The sequence below is a fragment of the Glycine max genome, chromosome 13 (genome assembly GCF_000004515.6).
Source record: "Glycine max cultivar Williams 82 chromosome 13, Glycine_max_v4.0, whole genome shotgun sequence".
NCBI classification, from domain to species: Eukaryota; Viridiplantae; Streptophyta; class Magnoliopsida; order Fabales; family Fabaceae; genus Glycine; species Glycine max.
The window spans coordinates 23,190,753-23,212,104 of record NC_038249.2 but is presented as its reverse complement, the minus strand read 5'-3'; the positions used below and the strand labels follow the sequence as shown (position 1 = coordinate 23,212,104).

Genomic DNA, 21,352 nt, shown 5'->3' with positions numbered 1-21,352 from the left:
TTTTTTCAAAAAAATATTTTCCCAAAAGTAATTGAATGCTCCTTTTGAATTTCGGTAAAAATATTTGCATCAGTTTTATTATTTTATTTATTAAATAATTAATTTTTTTATTTAATATGGCATACAATATTTATTACTTAATTTTTATATATACGCGTACCAAAATATCTCTCCCAAAATTAAGAGTTATTCTACTTTAAATATTGTATTTTTTTTCTCTTTCCTATTGATTTCAAGTAGGGGTGGGTAAATGGGTCCAGGTCCATGGACTGGCCCGCGGAGCCATAATCCGCGCAGATTATGGACCAATTTTTTTAAATGGTTCATGGTTATGTCATATTTTTTGGTCCGTCCCGCTTAACCCGCGTACTATGCGGGTTTAACCTCTGGAGTCCGCGGGTTGCCCGCATCCCACATTAGGTTTGATTTGCGTGACCCTGACGCAATTATATTAGGTTTGATCTTTTTCTTTTTCACTTTAAACTTTTCTTTTAAAATATACTAGATAAGATAAAGATTTAAAAATAAAAATAAAAAATGTAAATTAAAAGATGATAAAGATAAAAAAGGATAAGATAAGAAAAATAAAAAATAACAGAAATAAAATATTAAGATAAAAAAAGATAAGTGATAACATGCTAAAAATCTTTCTTTTTTATATTTTCTTGATCTTTTTTTTTAATCTATCATTTTCATGTCTACAAGTCATGAATAATAAAAATATCAATTCATATTATTTAAGCTAAAAATAATTGTTAAATAAATATTTTTAAAGATATTTCAATATATTTTTATTATAAAAAATAACTCACATCATATTTAGCGGTTATCATTATAGCATGCACGCATTCACGCACGCGTGTAAGTCATACGACTTTTTCCCTTACAAGAAAAACAAAACGCGATTCACACTCACACAGTCACGCCGACACACCACAACGGCACAACCTCGGCCCACTACCGCGCCACCATGCAAAATACGTCTCTTCTCTCTCTAGAATTTGTTTTTATCCTATTTTTGTTGGGGCTGATTCATTGTCGTTGTACTCTTAAATGTGGAGATGGAGAAGACTCAAGTTACTTCAAACATGAAATCATTTGTTGTTGGAGATGTTTAAATTTCATATTTTAGATTTATTGCTTGGATTTTCTTTTGTTAAGACATTATTTATTTTATTGATGCAATTGACTAATTATTGATATTTTATTTACATTTGTATTGGACTTGTCAGTTTGACCAGCGGGGTCCCCGAGATGGGGACGGACCAATTTATTTGATCCGTGTAAGAAGCGGGGCGGACTGGCCCGGTCCGCTGCCAATGCGGGCTTATGCAGGCGGGCCTCACGCGGGGCGGGCCGACCCACTTACCCACCCCTAGTTTCGTGTTACACATAGCTCATTCTTTTCAAGGCGTAGGAGTAAGTCACCAGGCAAGAAAATTGACTTCTTTTTTCAACGACTTAGTGATTGATAGCAACTCTCCATCCACCTCCCCCACTTCTCCCATACAGAGGGTTGTAAATATTATACATTTTTTTCTGGACCACAGTTAAACAGATGGGTCTGCATCTGCAATTTTTTTTTTAAATTAAAATCTGAAATTTAACCTATTTTTTAACTTTTATAAAAACAATTGTCTAATTTCAAGTAAAATGATCGTAATTCTTTTATTTTATTTGTCTAGTTTCTATTTTTATGTTACTTTTACTAAACCACAAAATATATATTTTTTAAAAATAAGACATAAAAAACTTGTTGGTTGTCCGTGGAGTCTGCAATCAAAGGTCGTTAAACCCTACAACTTAAATGGAACGGCTACAAAGCCCATAATTTAAATGGGCTCAAAATATGTGGACTCAAAATATGTAATACATATGTGGCTTAGGAGGCGACCCATGGATCTAGACCCGAGTGATCAATTCTACTTGTAATGATGCTAAAGAAAAGGGGGGATTCGAAGACAATATTAAGAGTTGCAAAGTTAGTTTCTTTCTTCTTTGTGGGAAAAGTTAGCAATCATATGATATTATTTTCTTTGATTTTTTTTAAGATTCAATCAACAAATTCATTAGAATTAAATAAATTAATTAATTTAGTCGATAACATTAAATATATCTTCACTCTAACTTTATGGAAATGAAAAATGATAGAAATAAACTATTATTATATTATATAATTTCTATATCTTTTTAGTAGAATTACAAATAAGTTATTATATACATAAATTTGTCATTTGGAAAATTTTTCTCACTCTTTTCTATTTATTTATTTTTCTAAACATAGTCTTGAAAATATGAAAAGTCATATTTGGTACAAGTTTAATAAAATAAAATTGTTGGGAGCTATTAATCATCATAAAAGTGATATTTTCTTGTGAGAATAATAAAAGATAGATTGTAATTTAATTATTAAATTTAATTTTTAATCTTATTTTTTTATCTTATCACCTGTTATTTTTTATTATATGAGAAAATGATAAAAATACATATTTTCTAAATAAAAACATTAACTTATTCGAAATTTGAAATATGTTGCGAATCTCAACAAAACATAATGAGATATATACAAATAAATAATTTATCAACTAAAGTTTATCAATAAAATAAAACATAACATTTTAATAAGATTGTTTTGACAAAACTCTCATATTGAGCCAGCTTATAGCAAGGGTATTTTTGAAATACAAGAGGTGTACGGTATTTTGATAAGTTTGTTTTATCTTATTTCAATGAACTTTGCGTAAGCGATTTTGACTCAATAAGTTGTGTTTGTTTTTAATGAAGATAACAAATATACATTTTATGGATGAAGATTAATATATCTCAATAGGAAGAAGATTATAACATAATGGAGACAAATGAGTGTCGTCACAAACCTCTCTCACTTTAGCACAACATTAATTTGAGAATGAAACAAAAGACATGTTTAAGGAAGTAAAGTTTCAATTTAGGGAGTTTTTTTAAAAGTTTGTACATCATATTTGCAAGCATTGTTGATAACAAATGCAAGATATTAAAAGTAAGGCAAGACTTTTTTCATGATTTTATAAGGCTAACATAATTATATTCAATATTTCAATCATTTTGTGATAACTTTATCTAGTAAAGACTATCTGGGCTTAGGATTAATTCATCTTTGTCCTTGGGCTAAATTAGACCCAAGAGATAAGGAATTTTAAGAATTTAGTTTACAAACATTTCTAAATAATATCTATTTGTTTTGAATATTTGTGAAATTTTAAATTTATAAGAATATGGATTGTGCATGAGTTGTTGTAATATAATAAGATGAGATGTTGAAAGACAACTTAAAATTCCTTAAGTTAAAAATTAATTATTATAATTAACAGTATGAAATTAGGATGAATGAACTTGAAATTAGGATGAATGAACTTGAAATTAAGAAAAATATATGTTTTAATAGCACATCATTATATGACTAGTTTTTTTTTTTCCACAACAAATGCATATTTTTATTCTTGTTTTTCTATCAACATTATAGTCTCCTAATCATCACAATCTCCATATCCATTATGGTCAATATTATTAATGTGACATAATGCAACATTTTATGTCTTGAGACGATGGTCAATATTTTGTTCTTGTCATTGAAGTTCTCACCAACTTGTCTTTGTTCTCTAACTTCAAATGAGAAAATAATGTTATAATGACAAATAATCTACCAAAGGATTTTGAATTGTACATTGACATATTGATTGTTTAACTCTCACAAAATTATACTCCCACTGTTTATTTTTTAGTGTCAATTTTAGAAAAAAATATTTATATTTTTTTTACCAATTATATCCTTGTCCCCACTAATTATTTTATAGATTTTTCATAAAATTTTATAATAAATACATTGAGAATTTTGAAGATGAATTGATTACTTTAGTAGTATTGGTCATTTAATTACATAATGTTCTAACTTGTATGCATTCGCTAATAATAACATTATTCAAAGTGAACTTGTTATGCCACTATTTTATCCACTCCCAATTTAATGACCTGATGCACTACATTGATAACTGGCATGCAAACACACCACTAAAGTTATATTGGAAAATGTTAACTAGTGCCCTAAGGGCATTAGTTAAGAAACTTAAAGTAGAAATATTTTTATTGGGAGACATAAAATTGTGTTGTCTATGATCTTTTTTACATTCTCCTATAATTTACACAATAAATACTTTCCCCTTTTAGTTTCTTAACCAATGCCTAGGGCATTGGTTAGCATGACCCAAGTTTATTTCATACAAAACTCATTTAATTTGTTTATGAAAATGCGTATAAAAATTTTGAGTTATGCAACATTAGTTTTGTTTCCCAAAACAACATTCACATGCAAATGAAGATATGACACATTGAAATAATTGTATTCTGGCACTACAACACCAACATAGCATACAAATGTTTCAAAAGAAGTGGTGTGTGCATACAAAGGTGCACCTGTGAAGAGAGAAATACATCAAAATAGGAATAAGGATACAACACACACACCCTAGTTGGTTGCACATTATCTTAAGAAGGAGGAGTGGCAAGTGGAGCATTAACAAGTGGATCCTCAGCATGAGCAGTCCTTCCACGGTACTTAGTAGTGCACATATGAATTGGGGTGACAGAAACAAACTCTATCCACATCTCCTGGATGGGCAACCAAAACTCCAAAGATATGAACAAAATTAGAGAAAATATACTCCATTTGGGACGTAGGAGATTGTAACCTCTCTAGTATACCAAGCTCGTTGGAGGTCGTGGTCAATCCTCCATTACCTATTGTTTGCTACGGTAGTTTCACTAAATTCAAAGCAAAAAGGCCCTATGTGCATGTGACCTTGGGGCATCTGTGGAAGTCCTTTGCTCTTGGTAATCATGACATCTATTCCCATGAACAAAATATTAGAGATAATTATGATTATAATCACATGTGCATTAGTGCAAGTGTAAAGCTTACAAAAGAAAAAAAAGGAGATGTACATATTATGATACATATTTAAACTTAAAGGCAACAAATTTCACTTATTATTGTCATATAAACATTTGAAATATAAGAGTCAAGATATTCTTATTGTAAATTAAACAATACTTATGATACATAACTCATAATGAAGTGCATATTCAAACACACTCCTAAGAGATTTCTACTAGTTCGAGTAATCAGCCCAAATCTATCCCTTAACATGAACTCATACATTCTGATCATTAGGAGACACCAAAATTTGATATAGAAAAATAGGTAGTGATTTGTTAGAATAGATGTATGTGGATAGTAGTTTATCACAACACTACAAACCTTATATAGGGATTGTTCATTTACTTATCCTTACGGCCCAAGAATCATATCTCACTCTTCCTTGTAGCACTAGGTTAAAAGAAATATTAAATGACTCCAAACTTCTATGCCTACTCGTAAATGCAGTCACCCACTATGAACCATCAATGTATGCATAACCATATAGTAAATCTTCAATAGCCCCAACACATAATGTCAACAATGTCTCGTGAAGGTCCTATCTAAACAATCTTCACATTACACATTTTAGTTTCCTCATCATCCATTCTATCAATTGATAAGAACAATTTTAAGTTTTGTGAAAGGAGAATTTAGAGTTCCATTTTCAATCTTATTTTCATAGTTTAATCCTTTATGCATTCTTAATAAAGTCTGAAAGGTTTCATAATCAAATTTCTAGGTTAACTATCTTAGTAAGATATTACCAAGGAAAGGTATTCTATCAATTTTTGTGTGTGTTATACATGCCATAACGAGAGATCTAAATGTTTGAATTTAAATATGACACTTAACGAGAATACCTCACACCTTCCTAGGTTTCTTTGTTATCTTTCTTTTTAGTCTCAAACTCTTAGCTAAGTTTAACAACAAAATGATTTCTATAAAATGCGAGTCATATATCTTATTAAAGATCTTTAAGTTTATTTCTAAAACATCAAGCCATGAAAGTAGAAAAAATCTACAATTTTTTAGGAAATACTCAAGGACCAAATGGTCAAAATGGTTTACCAACAAAATAGTTGGAAAAAAGAATTTTTTTATAATCATTTTAAATCCAAAGGTAGTAAAAGTTTATATCACATTGTAGATTTTAAGTCTATTTTCTAAATTGATAAATATCACAACTTAATTCTTTTTTTTACATTTTTAAATATTTTTTTGCCCAAAATAGTTTGAGAACTAAAAAGCATAACAAATGGTGTATGGAATTTATTTCATAAAAAATATTTGAAATAGTAAATGAAGTCATGAAATAACAAATGATATATAAAATGAAACCTAAAGGAGTTCACTTTTCAATTGCTCATGTTTTCTAAATTGATAAATATCACAACTTAATCTTTTCATTTCATAATTTTTTTAGTGTTTTTCTAGACCTTTCTATATCCATTTAGGTATAGTTTCATTTGAAAAAAGTGACATTAAAAAATATTATGTGTATCTTATCATATGAAAGAAAAAATGACCCATCTTCAAAGAAAACACCCATATAGTGAGCATTCTTAGCATCCATATTTCATTTTATCACGAACAAAACATCATGCATCATATAACAACCATATAAATGTGATTTTTCATCAACAAAACATAACAACAAATTCATATCAATACTTAATTAACAGCAAATGAAAAGAAAACAAGCAAAAACTAAGTTCTCTTACTAGGCGAAGTGTTTTTGCAAGTAAACTTCAAGAAAAAAAGGAATGAAAACTTCAACTTTGGTGAGAAGTTCTCCAAACTCAACAAAATTTGCAATTCAAGAGTGTAGAAAAGTTTTGATTTTCAGAGTGTTATATATAGAGGAAAGAAGAAGAGTGAGATCATGGTTTTGGAAAATGGTTTAGAAGGGGTTAAACCATGGTTTAACCATTTGTAGAGAAATAAGTTGGGGTTTTGGGCAACTAGTTTTTCTTTTAGAGTGTCTTAACCATAATTTTAATACACTCATTAATATGCAGTTAAAAAATACTAATTAATAATTTTGTTATTATATTTAAGACACTCATAAATAAAACTATTTTTTATTAACAAAAATATAGACTTTTGAAATGTAACCTTTATTTCAAAGTACATTAATTACATTTTTTTGAATAATTACATTTGACTAATGTAATTTTTTTTAGGAATTTGACTAATGTTATTCACTAATTGTATATTTGTCCTTTTTCTTTGTAATTTTTTTATTTAAATAATAATTTAATCATCATATTAATCAACCTAAAGTTTTTTAAGACAACAATCAATGCTAAGTTAAGAGAGATACGAATAATAAATTATTTTTGAAAAGTCAAACATTATTAAAAGCCAATTTTTTGTTGTAATATTTAATGATAAAAATTAAATTTTCATTTAAATCAATAAATATTTACTTAGTTGGTAGATTACACTCTTTACAAGTCATTATGATTATTGTGTAAGAAAAAAAATTATTCAAAAAAAATTATTATTTTAATTTTTTAATATAACATTAATTATTATTTTCACTTATATCTCTTATAATATTAATGATGGACAATAAAATTTATAAATGAATTAAATTTATAAATGAATTAATGATAATGTAAGATTAATATTGTAAAATTACTACTCTCTAATTCATTTATTTATTATTTTTTCTTGTTCTGTATAAAACAACATAGGATGACAATTATTTGGGGATGAAGGAAGTAAAAAATTTTAGTATTTTTTTCATGTTTTGATTTCTTACCATGTATAAAAAATATTTTTTTAGCGAATGAAAATTTATAACATAAATTTGTTACATAAAAAATACTTTTATCTCTAACTTGATTTAAAGGAAAAATGATAAAAAAAATCATTGTATTACATAAATTTTGCATCCTTTTATTGGAATGTCATTAATTTTTTGTATTGATCACAAGTATTGTACCAGAGATCATCTTGTTCGTGTCGAATAAGTCTTCTATGAGAGACAAGTCTTCTATAATATTCTTTTTTTTAAATAGAAGATTTGGAAATAAAAGTTTTCCATATTTTACAAAGAGAATAAAAACATTTTTTAAGCATGAGATTAGGAAGTGAAAGATTTGCTGATTGAATTCTTGTTATATGATGATGTAAGTGATGTAAGTATTCAACTAGATTGATTGGTTAACAAGTTAATTTCTAAATAACATAAGATATTCTAGATTTCCGGATCATTGATTTGTTTTAAAAAAATGTGTTTTTGTAATAATATTACTAGGAACTTGAATATTTTCGTTGGTCTTTCTAGTATAACAAGACTGATTGTTGAAGAGTTGGGCAACATGAATCATATTGGAACTTTAAAATAGTAATTAAACCAAATTTATTGATAGAATGTATAACCATTAATAAATTTGGTTTAGTATTAGTATTTTCTTAGGTTTAATTGACTCTTTATTTTTAAAAGTTTCGATTAGATTATTAATTTTTTAACGTGGGTTTAATTTGGTTTCATTTAAAACTAAATTTGATTCTATTTTTTTTAGATGGAAAATGAGATCAACTAATTGAACTCATTTTAAAAAAATAAAAAATCTAATTAAATCTTGAAAAAGAAATCTAATTGAGTCATTTTTAAAAATTATATGAACTAATTAAACCTTTTAATAATAAGATAACAAAATTAAATCTAAAAAACAAATCAAATGACCAAAATAGTAATTAAACCAATAAATTTAGTACCATCTAAGCATGAGTCAAATGAAGTTTCAAAGACATTAATTTATGTTTTATTTTTTTAATTACCAAAGCCATTTTTTCACGTCAATTATATGTTGTTATTTCAAATGTGAAACAAATCTGGCTGAAAAATAATTTGTGAAGAAAATAAATTTGGTCAAGAACAAAAAAATATTGTATATAAAAAGTATTCTAAAAAATTTAATTTATACACTATGTTTATATTTTGTGTTTATTGACTTATTTAATTTTTTTGTATTATTACATATTAGAGATAAAATTAAAATTACAATTAAAATACAATCGTGCATAGCACAGGTGGAAACTAGTGATAACAGAATTGAGATCAAAATTTGAAGTTTTAGTTGCTATAGAACTAGTGTTTGCAGCAGATGCTTTGAATATGTTTATAGGACAGCTATAAAATGGCTATAGATGCAATATTGAGAAGGGTTGATAGGAGTCGTAAAACAATATTTTCACACCACTTCAAGGGGTGTGAAGAATGAAAAAAATGTAAAATGAGTGACAAAAAGAAAGATAAAAAGAGTGAAAAATACAAAAGTAATATAATAAAGGGAATTTTGAAAAATTTAAATAAAATGTAAAAAAAAAGAGATGTAAACGATAAAAAAAAATCATGAATATTTATAAAATATCAATGTCTTTGCATAATTTATAATAAAGCTTTTTAACGAGTATAATTATAATATATACATTCTCTACTTGTTCTGAGTTGAAATTTTAACCACTTGAAATAGAAGTTTAATTTTCAACAAGGAATTGTAAATAATTCTAACCTTTTTTTTCAGAAATAAGTTTAACCATTTGAAATTGAAGTTTTCTCCGGACGTAGCTCCGGTTTGAACACTACAAATTTCCACCTTGTATGTCAAATTCCTCTTTCCCCAATCCGAACACGAAAAATGTAGGAATTTGAGGAACCTATCGTACACAAGTCAGCAACTCTACATAAGCCCTTCGGGCCATTTTGAAACTGTACATTATAAAAACGCAAGAATTGTCAAACTTTATTAAACCCAGTAACCATTGAGAAGAATCATCAAACCTTAAACCCAGTAACCATCATCATTCCAAACACGTTTGGAAGGATGTACCACATGTTCACTCTGACATCGAGTAAGCTTATAAAATGTTAGCTTACTCTGAGCAGTTCTCAAGGGGTCTGATCTAACCTGGTGCCCCATCGGCAAAGAAATCTCATCTCCATTGAAGCTTGAAGCTGAAAACGGTCTGTTTTCCATCATTTCAAGATGACCAGAACTGTAATCCATTGTGATTAAGGTAGATGCTTGTCCATAAGCTAATCTTTGAGTTACCTCTTCAGCATCCAACCAACTGCTATCAGAAAAGACAAGTTCCCCTCCAAAATCCGAGGCCCAGGCAGAAGACTCATTGTTACTCTCATTGGTGTCGTTGTAGATCAACTTAAGAGCCTGCACAACTTCACCCATAAAAGGTCTCTGACTGACCTCCGGGTGTACACACATGGAAACAATAGCAGCCACCTTTGCCATGTCATCAAAGTCATAGCTTCCAGCCAAAGATGGATCCACCAGCTGTTCTAAACCTTCTTTACTTCTCAACATTGGTCGAGCCCACATTACAAGATTCTCCTGTCCCTGAGGTTGAGACATGTCCACTGGTTTCCTGCCGGTTAGAAGTTCAAGCAGCACAACACCAAAACTATAAACATCACTTTTAACGAGTAAATGACCTGTCATTGCATATTCTGGGGCAACATACCTGCAAAATTGAATGCATAGAAATGGCATAAGTTGAAGGCTGGGAATTTACAATGGCATCAAAAAATGATGTTAATCACACAATTTATAAGCCACGGACATTATGCAATAGGTTGATGCCATGGACTTCAGCAGGAAAGAAAAGACAATCTGAATAATTCTCGGGATGGGTTAACAAGCACTGTGCTCAGAATTTGTGTTTAGCAATCAGATTATCTCATTAGTTAATTGATGTAAAATATAAAAGTAGAGTTGAACAATATCCAAGAAAAAAAATCTCTCAAGATATTAAAGAATTTTATGGTGATGATTGATGACATTATCTATTGTTAAAGAAATGGTAAAACCACACAGCATGTGAGTGCACCCCAGCTACACACAGGACTCACCCCTCATGCTATGCCAGTCAGGTTCAAACCCAGGCCATGTAGTGGAACTCACAAAAAATTACTAGATCAAAATGTCACACAGACAAACTTAAAACTTACCCAAAAGTACCCATGACCCTTGTAGAAATATGACTCTTTCCTTCAGTCGCTTCTCTTGCTAATCCAAAATCAGAAACCTTGGGGGTAAAGTCATCTTCTAACAGAACATTGCTAGCTTTAAAATCTCGGTGAATTACACGAGGAATAGAATCCTCGTGTAGATAAGCCAATCCTCTTGCAGCTCCAAGAGCAATTTTTGTCCGTGCTTCCCAATTTAGAGGGCTCTTTTTCTTGTCATCACCTGCAGGATCATTAACAATAATTCAATTTAACATATGGCAAGGAATTATAAATTGAACAACTGGCACACACCCAAAAAAAAAGAAAATATGTAGCCAATTACCATGCAAATGAGACTCAACACTACCATTGTGAACAAGCTCATACACCAAGTAACGCCTTGGCCCTTCTATGCATATACCAATGAGTTTCACAAGATTACGATGATGCAAGCGGCTTAGTATCTCCACTTCGGCGACAAATTCACGGTCTCTATTCTGACCATCCCTTGTTAGCAGTTTAACTGCAACTTCATTTCCATCATCCAATGTCCCACAATAAACACGCCCAAATCCTCCTTCTCCTAATACTCTCTGAGAACTGAACTTAGCAGTTGCTTTCTCAAGCTCAGAAAAGGAAAATGTTTTAACAGAGAGAATAGAATGAGCGAGAGTGGACACAAGGGACATAGATCTTGAGCTCATAATTCTGCTTGACAACATATATTCCATGCCTGCATAATAAGAATCCATTCATTTATCTTTCACTTCAATTATGATACAGTTTACAGGATGAAGTAAGTATTATGGGAAAAAAATCTGTTTTGCAATTATCATAAAAAAGTCAAGCACAAAAAGCACTCATGTAAATCACAGAAACCTAATTTAACTGTGACACAAAACAATTTAATGAGAAGGCAAACCTTCAAGACCCATAGATCAACATACTGTGAATTTGTATGGTGTAAAACAAAAATATATTTTACAATTACTTTTCCAAGAAAAAGATATGACTAAACAATATAATCTTCAGTTCATGATGCGGAAAACATAGATGGAGTTGCAAAGGGAACTGTACTCAACCAAAGAAATAATATTTTAGCCAACGATTCAGTTGAGTATAATTTACAATAAAATGCTTAGCAATCAAATGACAAATTCTACCAATTCTACCTAAGAATCTGAAAATTATTTAATGAAAAAAATAAAAAACACAGTAAAGTTCAAAGCTATACCAGATCTCTTGTTTAGATATGATTTGAATGCAGGGCCAACAGCACCTGATGGTCTCCTAATTTCCCTCCATTTCAAAATGATGTAAAATGCTCCAACCAAAACCAACAAGAGTATAACAGAAGATAGAGCAATGATGATTATAGTTCTAAGATTCATCTTCTCATTCTCGCTGTTCATATCTGCAGTGATTGGGAGAACATTAACACTCTCCCTGGGCATGTGACCTCTCCCAATTATGGTTTCAGGTGGCAGCGCTGATGGTATACCTGATACCAACTGCTTTAGTCTCGAGCAGTAACATATGATAAGAATAAAGTAAATGTCATTAGGAGCAATGAAACAACTACCTGGATAAGTAATATACAAGATGGCATAATCACCAAAAAGGCTCCTAATAAGAGGAACTTCGTTGTGCCAAAACCTCTTACACAACAGAACTGCTGTGGTATTGTCAAATTTTTCCCCAAGTGGAACCAAGTTAATATCAACTATGGTTCTTCCCTGACTTTGACTGTCAGAAGTGACACCCATTATCCTCACCTGGCTCTGCTTCAAATATGTCGCAGATGCAAGTTCAATCTCCAACTCATCAATTACTGGAAAAACAGCCAAAGGAGCCACATCCAGTACTAGTCTGATTTTCATGGGAAATACACAACCACAGGGTGAACCAAAAGGAGTTGCAGTTAATGGATCTGTACAGATTTGGCTACAAGCTGCCAGAAATTTTTTACGTAATGAGTGTATGGTATTATAATATAGTATAACTACATTAGATAACAAGGCGGGGGGAAATGCTATTTCGCATAATTCCGTGTAATTTAATCAGGAAAAGGATTGAACTCATGCCAGCTGAAACTTTGAATTTTCAATTATAAAGAATATTTATTTAGTCCCACTCAGTGTATTAAATATTAACTAAACCCATTAGGCCCTAAAATACCTTAAGGATGCAGAAAATATTTAAGAAATAAGAGCTCAAGGGCATCTTGAAATAACATCGAGAAACAAATATAGTCCAAATAATTTTCATACCACATTAAACACTTTTACCCTATCATAGTAAAGCAGGCATCAAATATAGTAAATATATTAATTTTCACAAGAAACTCTTTTAATCTGAAGCATCAGACTAATTAGATTCAAAAGATTCTTCCAAATAATCCTATTTTTGACATTATGCATATTTATAATACCTTACCAAGTTTAACATAGTACCGTACATTGAAAGAACCAACCAAGAAGATAAATAAATGATAAAGTTTGGTGTATTTAGCTTCAAAGAAGCTATTCTTGATTCCCTTGGTAAAAAAAGGACTGTAACTACAGTATTGCATGACCAAAAAAGCCATTGAGATTTTATAAATAGTCCTGCTCCAGTGCTCCTGGTTATTGAAAAATTTAATAATAATGAGTTATTGAAAAATTTAATAATATACCTTGATAAGATGGAGATTGCACAGGAGCAAAAGATGGTCCAGAAGAAAGTTTAACCAACCACATTTTAGCTCGTTCAGCTGAAGCAAATAGCACATTCATAGAAACCGAGTTCACTGCAGGAAAAGATACATAATGGCATAGTTCTAATTTGCAGAGAAAAACAAATCTCCTAAAATTATTTAAAAATAAATGAATAAGTCATAATCCTTTTCATGTAGCCTAGTCAACTAAGTAGGACAACAATTTGATTGCTATTAAAAACTATCAAACGTTGGAAGGGTACTATACTACCATCTTATTTAATTTACTCCAGCTTTCAATATTGTTTGATGATCAAGAGCCTATTACATTATAGCACATCCTCTAATATCCTTCCCAATATTCTAGTGGAAATGTAAACAAGTATAAAATGTCTGGTACAACCCAGCAAGATGGTAAATGAACACAAAATGCACCTATGCAAGGAAATTGGATAAATAACTGGAAGGTCAAGCAGGCCTTCGCAAAGAAAATTGATTAACAGAACATGAAACTTAATTGCCAACTGATTTTAAGAAACTTAAGAATAAAAATAGAACAAGAATATGAGAAAGTCTGTTCATAGGCAAATGCAATAAATTTAATATATCCTGTTTTATGGCACTGAGAAAAATATCTGTTTACAGCGAGGTCTCCAATCATTAAATACTCCAACAAATGAAGCATTTAAAACAGCATGAAGATATTTTGAAAAGATTAACTGATAATGGACTCTACATTTTCAAGGAATAGTGTTATTCAATACCATGAATAAAACAATACATTTCCTTTCCCATTCAGATTTTCAAGAATTTCAATGCTATGTATTAGTTTTGCATAAAATACTGCAGGGCAGATGTTCCACAAAGCATTGTGTATTCTGTCATCATACCATGTTCAACTAATACTTCTTTGACAGACAAAGGTCAGTATATGCACATCATTGGTGAAGGAGGCAAGTATATATTGACAAAGAGAAATGACCCAAAATACAATGTGTTAGGCTTCTTTAAAAACTGTTGCTGACACTATCTCATGTTCTACTATACAACAGATTCTAACACACTAGCACAGATTAAACACTTAAAAGACACGTGCATACAATACAATTTTCCCAAAAATTCCAAACAAAGAGACAAAAAATAAATAAAAAATGAACCCATGCCCCATTAAAACAAAAACCACAAGACTATTGCAAGATGTTTTAGGCCATTTGAATTCAAATGGAATCCCTACCGAAGAAAGTAATGGCAAATACATATCACCTTGTAGGCCTATACTCTAGAGAGAATGCCAGAATTGCAAATTCAAACATTGAATTTGGAAATGAGTTTATTTAACTGGATTTCTAATACAACAACAACCAAGCCTTTTCCCACTAGGTGGGGTCAGCCCACATTGATCCAACAAAACCGTAATGTTCCATTGTGAATCATGCCCATAGACAAAACATTGTCCAATAAAACCTTCTTAATGGTTTCAATTATAAATTGTCTCAGTCTTCTTCTACCTCTAGAAATAAGTACTTACGGATACCCTCCATCTAATCTACTCTCCTAATTGGGCTTCCGCTAGTATTAACCACATACACCCAATGACCCAAACCACCTAAGGTGAAATGCTAGCTTTTTTCAACAATAGATGCTATAAGCCAATTTTCTCTCTAATTCATTCATTCTTAATCCAATCTCGTCTAGTATGTCCATTCATCCAATGTAACATTCTCATGTCTACTACATTGAATTTATTCTCTTGTTGGATATGTACTGCCCAACAATCAATTCCATATAACATTGTAGGTCTTATAACTGCGGTAAAATTTTCCCTTAAGCTTGAGCAATGTAATTTTGTCACAAATAACATTCAAGAAACCCCTCTATTTCCTCCACTCTGCTTGAATCCCATGGTTTACATCCCCTTCTATTTCTTCGTCGTGTTTTGTATGATTGACCCAAGATACTTAAACCATGTGACTTGTGGTGGTATGGTTTCTATTTTTCACCCGTAAGCTATGATTGATGCACTTGCTAAAATTACATTCCATATAATCCATCCTACTGCTACTTAAGCCCTCTCTTGACTCTCCAACTAGGACTACGTAAGTCTGTGATATATTTAGACGTAATACACAGAAACTTAGTAGCAAAATTTTGACAATTACAAATATTTTGATATATTACTTGGCCACTAGAAATGAAGCAACTTGGAAAAAAAAATTATATGATTAATATTTAAAAGTTAGAACATAAGTTTTCCAAAATAGACTATTCTGGAAATGGACATATTTAATTATATAAAACAATGTGTATTTCAAAATAAAGAATAAAAAATGAATTCCAAGTCTCTGCCCTGTTATTCCTACAACAGATACTGAATATGCTATCTCAATGTAGTCCCAAGCGCACAAACAGATAGATTCAGATGAGGCAGATATAAGCAGTGGTTTCATTTTATGAGAAGCATAATAAAAACGCTTCTTGATAAATTCTCATATTAATAGATGAAGAAGAAAACACAGTGATGACAGATGGAAGATGAGCAGTAGGATCAAGTTGATAAATTCAAGTGTAGTGGAATGCAGTCGTAAGATTGAAATACTCAATAATGTATACATGTAAGCCGATTATCCATTGGGAAAATTGTCGTTATAAAGACCAAAGCACACGATTCACCAATATAAGCAAGACTCAATTATACAGTGTCAAAGAATTGAGTTTCATATGTGAGGAGCAAGTACAAGTGTTATCGAGGATTAATAAATGACTAAATGGTATAGCCACACATTCAGTCTAACAATAACTACAAAGTAAGAAACATTAGAAAACTGTTTTTTATATGTAATTAAAACAAACAAACAATCAAGCAGAAAAAATTAGACCCGAATTGGAAGAAAACGACTAATTATTAAACACATTATGAACTCAGAGCATAATCAATAATCATAACTTTCTATAATTGATATGCGGCTGTCAACATCAACCCACACATAACTAAAATCCCAATGGCCTGCGCCCTAGTGGAAATGCACCAAATAAGGCTAGGGCATTTAGAGTCGTTCAGGAACCTTGAACTTATTAACTTCAAATTACAATTTACCGATTTCTTTTTTCTGCTAAATGTTAGCATGTGTGCTATCTGTTTACACCATATCTAATCTAATTGTTAAGTATGGTATAAACTTCAAATTCCACAATCCTCATAAATTTCCTTCCGCTATGGTACAATTTCTCGCGTAACTATACAAAGACCACGGCATCATTCGTTGAAAACCAAACTTTCTCCAAATTAACCAATTAATTAAGAAGCATTAAACTCTAAACAAAACACGTGGCAGACAACAATGTAGGCTCGTCAAGCTGATGATAATAATCATTTATGAGAGAAAATAGCAGCAGCATGCGAAATACTAATTAAGATGAACAGTGCGAAAACGAAGGAAGAAATTAAGAGAAAGCGAATATATGATATGATGATACTACCTGAGAAAGAGAAAAGGAGAGCGAAAAGGAAGACAGGAGAAGTTGACATTTCTCAGGCCGGAACAAATGTGCGCAAATGCAAAAATAGCATCGTCAGTAGTAAAACGCAGCGTTGAGTTGGCGGAAACTCGGTAACGTCCCGGAGTTATCGTCTGCGCAGCGGCATTGCGGTGAGCACGGTGAGGACGCGGAAGTAAGAATCAGAATCGGCATGTGAATTGAAAACCCTAGGGAGAGAGAGAGAGAGAGAGAGAGAGAGAGAGAGAGAGAACGGTGGTGACGCAGAAGGTTCTAGATCCCGGAAATGCGGAGAAGAATAAACCTGCGAGAAAGAAAAAAGAAGAAGAAGAAAACCACACCGATATGTATATATGCAGTAGCAGAAGAAGAAACAAAGCAAATATAGAGAAAGTGAGAGAACTAAGATAGAGAGAGACGAAAAAGATGGATGATGAGAGAAATTGTTGAAACAGTGAGTGAATGAGCTTTGATGGAGTAATATATAGTGTTTTGGGGAGGAAGTGAAGTGAGGAGTGACAGTGAACGCAATGTTCGGGCGCGTGAAAGAAAACGGGTTGGCGAAACGACAAACCAGAAGCCGTTTCATGTCGTCATTCGAAACCGTTTTTGCTTCCATTGACGCATCATTCCCCAGAGGGAGGCAAGTGATTCCATGTGAACGCGGCTTCCACCGAAGAAGGTGGGGCTTAATTTTTATTTTTTATTTTTTTATTCTTTAAGAATTAAAGATATTATGAAAAAATTCATCAAATGAAAGATGCTTTTTTAATCAGATGATTTTCAACTTCATCAATTATGATCGAAATTAGCCATTTATTTATTATTGAGGAGGATTTTAGGATTTTTTATTACATGGCTAAAATTAAGAGTATTATTATAATTATAGTGCATTTAATTAGAAATTACTACTATCATAAAATGTCATTTTTAATTAATTACTATAAAAATGAATAATTTTTATTATAGAAAATTATTAATTTATAAAAATATAAAAAAAACTTACATAATAAATATATATTTTAATTGAATTCAAATGCTAGTATAATGTTACATGTGCATATCACGATGGCTTTTATTTTCATTATTATACCAAAAAAAATCACCAAGCAGTATATTTAAATATTTTTATGAAAAAACTAATAAATGTTTTGAATGTACTAGATAATGAATGAAAAATAAAAATTATAAAAATTTGTAATTAATTAATGCACTTCCACCATTATTTTTAATGCACTCATTGTATTTTTAATAAAGAGTTTTATTTATTGCAGAATTTTTTAGTATTATCTTTATGACACTCATTAATTAGGTTCGAAAAGAATAGATTTTAAATGTTTACTTTAAAGTCTATTAATTATATTTGATTTTTATCATTTATGATTTTTGTTTGTTATCCTAGTAGTGTAAACTATCTAATAGTATTGATTGATTTTGTTGATGTGTAGTGTTTAATAATCCAAATAGTAATCTGACTAATCACATTTAATCAATTTTCTTTACAATAATATTTTTTTATCCACAAAATTCAAAAGTGTTAAGAATATATATGATATCTTTAATCTAGAAAATAATAATTTAATTTATCTTTCAAGAAATTGTTATTTGTTTAAAATCTTTGGGATATTATTTAAATTTTAAAATATTATAAATTTACTTAAAATATTATAAGATTTGTTTTTTCTTTTAAGATTAAGATATTAAATTTATAAATAAGAATTTTGATATGAGAAAAAATCACTCAACCTAAAGATGAGAGAGAGATCATATCAAGAAAGAGTTGATGAGTTTTCCATGAAGATGATTTAGAAGGGTTTAAGTTTGGATATAAAACTTGTAAGTACTATTGATGAAGTATTGAAAAAAGTCCTTTACATAATATATCTCTACACAATAAAAATTTATGATATACACAATAAAAATTTATGACATTTTAGTGTTCATTTAGAATTTTATATGTAAAAAAATAATAAAAGAAAACTAATAAAATTTGGTGACGTTGGCAGATAGCCAAAACTTTAAGAGTGTTCTACTGTTCCTTATGTTTTGATTTCTTACAATGTGTGTAAAAATATGTTTTTCTATCCACCAAAAAAAATATGTTTTTCTTAGAGAACGAAAGCTCAATTCAAAGATTTTTTACGTCTCTAAAAGAATTGGTTTCAAGCTTTTAATTAGAAAATATATTCAGTGCAGACAAAAATAAATTGTTTTATTTATTATATTAATAAGATAAAAAGGTAAATTATAGATAAATATTGTCGTTCTAACTTTATTGAAAGGAAAAATTATATAAATAACATATTATTTAATTACATGAATTTTACATCTTTTTAATACATTGACAAATAAATAATTAGAGAGTGGAATGAGCCACCTGATAATATTTTGGCATCCCTTGGTTTTGATTTGATTCACGCATAGGCGTTTGTTTGTTTCTTTTCTGGTTAATTCCTTTGTTTTTTTCATTCCCATGTACAAAAATAAATAGATATATAAACTTTTTATTTGACAAAATTTTCTCACCCTTTTCTACTTTTTATATTTCTAATATTAGTCTTAAAATTTTGACATTTTTTTATATATTTGGTACAAGTTTAATAGAATAAAATTGTTGGGTGTTAATTATCATAAAAGTGATATTTTTATGTTTTGCTTGACCTTCATTGCAATTGGCTAGTGTATTATTTTCTTGTGAGAATATTAAAAGTTAGTGGTAAAGTTTTTATGAATAATCTACTATTTTTTTGGTAATTTTTTTTTAGGTGTACATGATAAACATATTGCAACCACATTTACATGTACATGATAAACGATTACTACATTTAAATATGCATTATGGTTGAACTAGGGAATGTCATATGCCTCGAGTAGCAATTCCCAACATACAACATAATCCAGAACGTACATATTATACTACATAAATAACTCACATCTCATTTCAAATTGAATTAGTACCATACAAAACATATTAATCATCCATAGTAATACACAGGTAGTGTTGTCACCTTTAGTGATTATACAACTAGAGTAAAATCTAAATATGAAACACAATTATCATTCAAAATCACAGTTCCATGAGCACAATCAATTTCTTATTTGTAACTTAAAAGAAAATTACACTCATGTCCTTAAGTTTAATAATATAATATTATGTTGACTTTTTTTTATTATACATAAACTTTTATGAAGTTTAACTAAATTAATCAATAAGTTACATGTTTTATTGTAAATTCTCTAATATGTGTGTTTGATTTTTATAGATAAAAAAATGTGTTGACTTTTATCAATTTATGTATATAACATAATATTGTGTATCTTTTTCCTTAATAAAACGAAAAGTTAACAGAATCAATTACACAAAATTAATTCAAAGCAACTAAATTTAAAGTTTAAACTTTAGGTTCATAAAAAAAAATAACTTTTATAAAGTAAAAAGAAAATGTCACATATGTGGACAAAATGTCACATATTTTGATAAAAAAAAAGACCTTATATATAAATCTCTCATTTAAAGTGATAAAAATTTCTCTTAAAATTTACTTTAGATTCCACTTATCATTGGACAAATTCTCTCAATACACTTCTTATTTAGTGTTGTATTATTTTTTTATTTGAGGGAAATGAGATAGATATCATGTCTTTTCTATATTGTTTTAAATTTCATTATAAAAAAAATCCAAATAATATTTTTTATTGATTTCATCTCAATGGATTTCCTTCCACTTATCATTGATGATTACCTCTTAAGTAGGTGCAGAGTTTGCCTTAGTGATCTACACTTAAGTAGGAGGTTGTTATATCACTTTTCATTTTCTCGAGCATGAGTTTTAATCTCTTATTATCTATGGTAACTTGTTGAAACAATAGGTAGAAATCACGAGAAAATAACAAGTATAGCCACCACTATAAAGGTAAAAGGATCATATTCAAGTTCTTTACTTCTCTAACCAAATCTGTAGAAGTCGTGCACTTTTGGCATGTGGTATGTCGAACTTGAAATGAAGAAAACATGCATAAAAAGAAAGTAAGGGTTAATATTAACAGTTTTGGACTGTCACTACGAAATCTTTATGCTTGAACTTTGACTCGAGTCCTTTGAAAACAAAGAGACAAAGAAGAAATGAAAAAGGGTGATTGATTGGTCATGGTAGTGGAGAGATGGATTAATAGGTGTGTATATTTTGGTCTTAATGTGACTTTTATAAAATGGTTTAAATGAATTTTA

The 21,352-nt window shown here is 29.9% G+C and overlaps 1 protein-coding gene across 4 annotated transcripts; it reads right to left on the bottom strand.

The window, feature by feature from the left end:
- Positions 1-9,568: 9,568 nt before the first annotated feature.
- Positions 9,569-17,809, bottom strand: LOC100784243 (receptor-like serine/threonine-protein kinase ALE2). 4 transcript variants are annotated; one of them, XM_006593998.4, is made up of 7 exons: positions 17,107-17,809; positions 13,609-13,686; positions 12,514-12,885; positions 12,169-12,435; positions 11,278-11,667; positions 10,935-11,175; positions 9,569-10,447 (listed from the first exon to the last, which is right to left on the bottom strand). In XM_006593998.4, the coding sequence occupies exons 1-7, from the start codon at positions 17,153-17,155 to the stop codon at positions 9,751-9,753; spliced, it is 2,094 nt and encodes a 697-aa protein (XP_006594061.1). In that variant the 5' UTR covers positions 17,156-17,809; the 3' UTR covers positions 9,569-9,750. The 4 variants fall into 4 exon arrangements, with proteins under 4 accessions (XP_006594061.1, XP_006594060.1, XP_003541379.2 ...); XM_006593997.4 differs by having other exon boundaries at positions 13,609-13,722; positions 17,107-17,808; XM_003541331.5 differs by having other exon boundaries at positions 12,517-12,885; positions 13,609-13,722; positions 17,107-17,807.
- Positions 17,810-21,352: the final 3,543 nt, after the last annotated feature.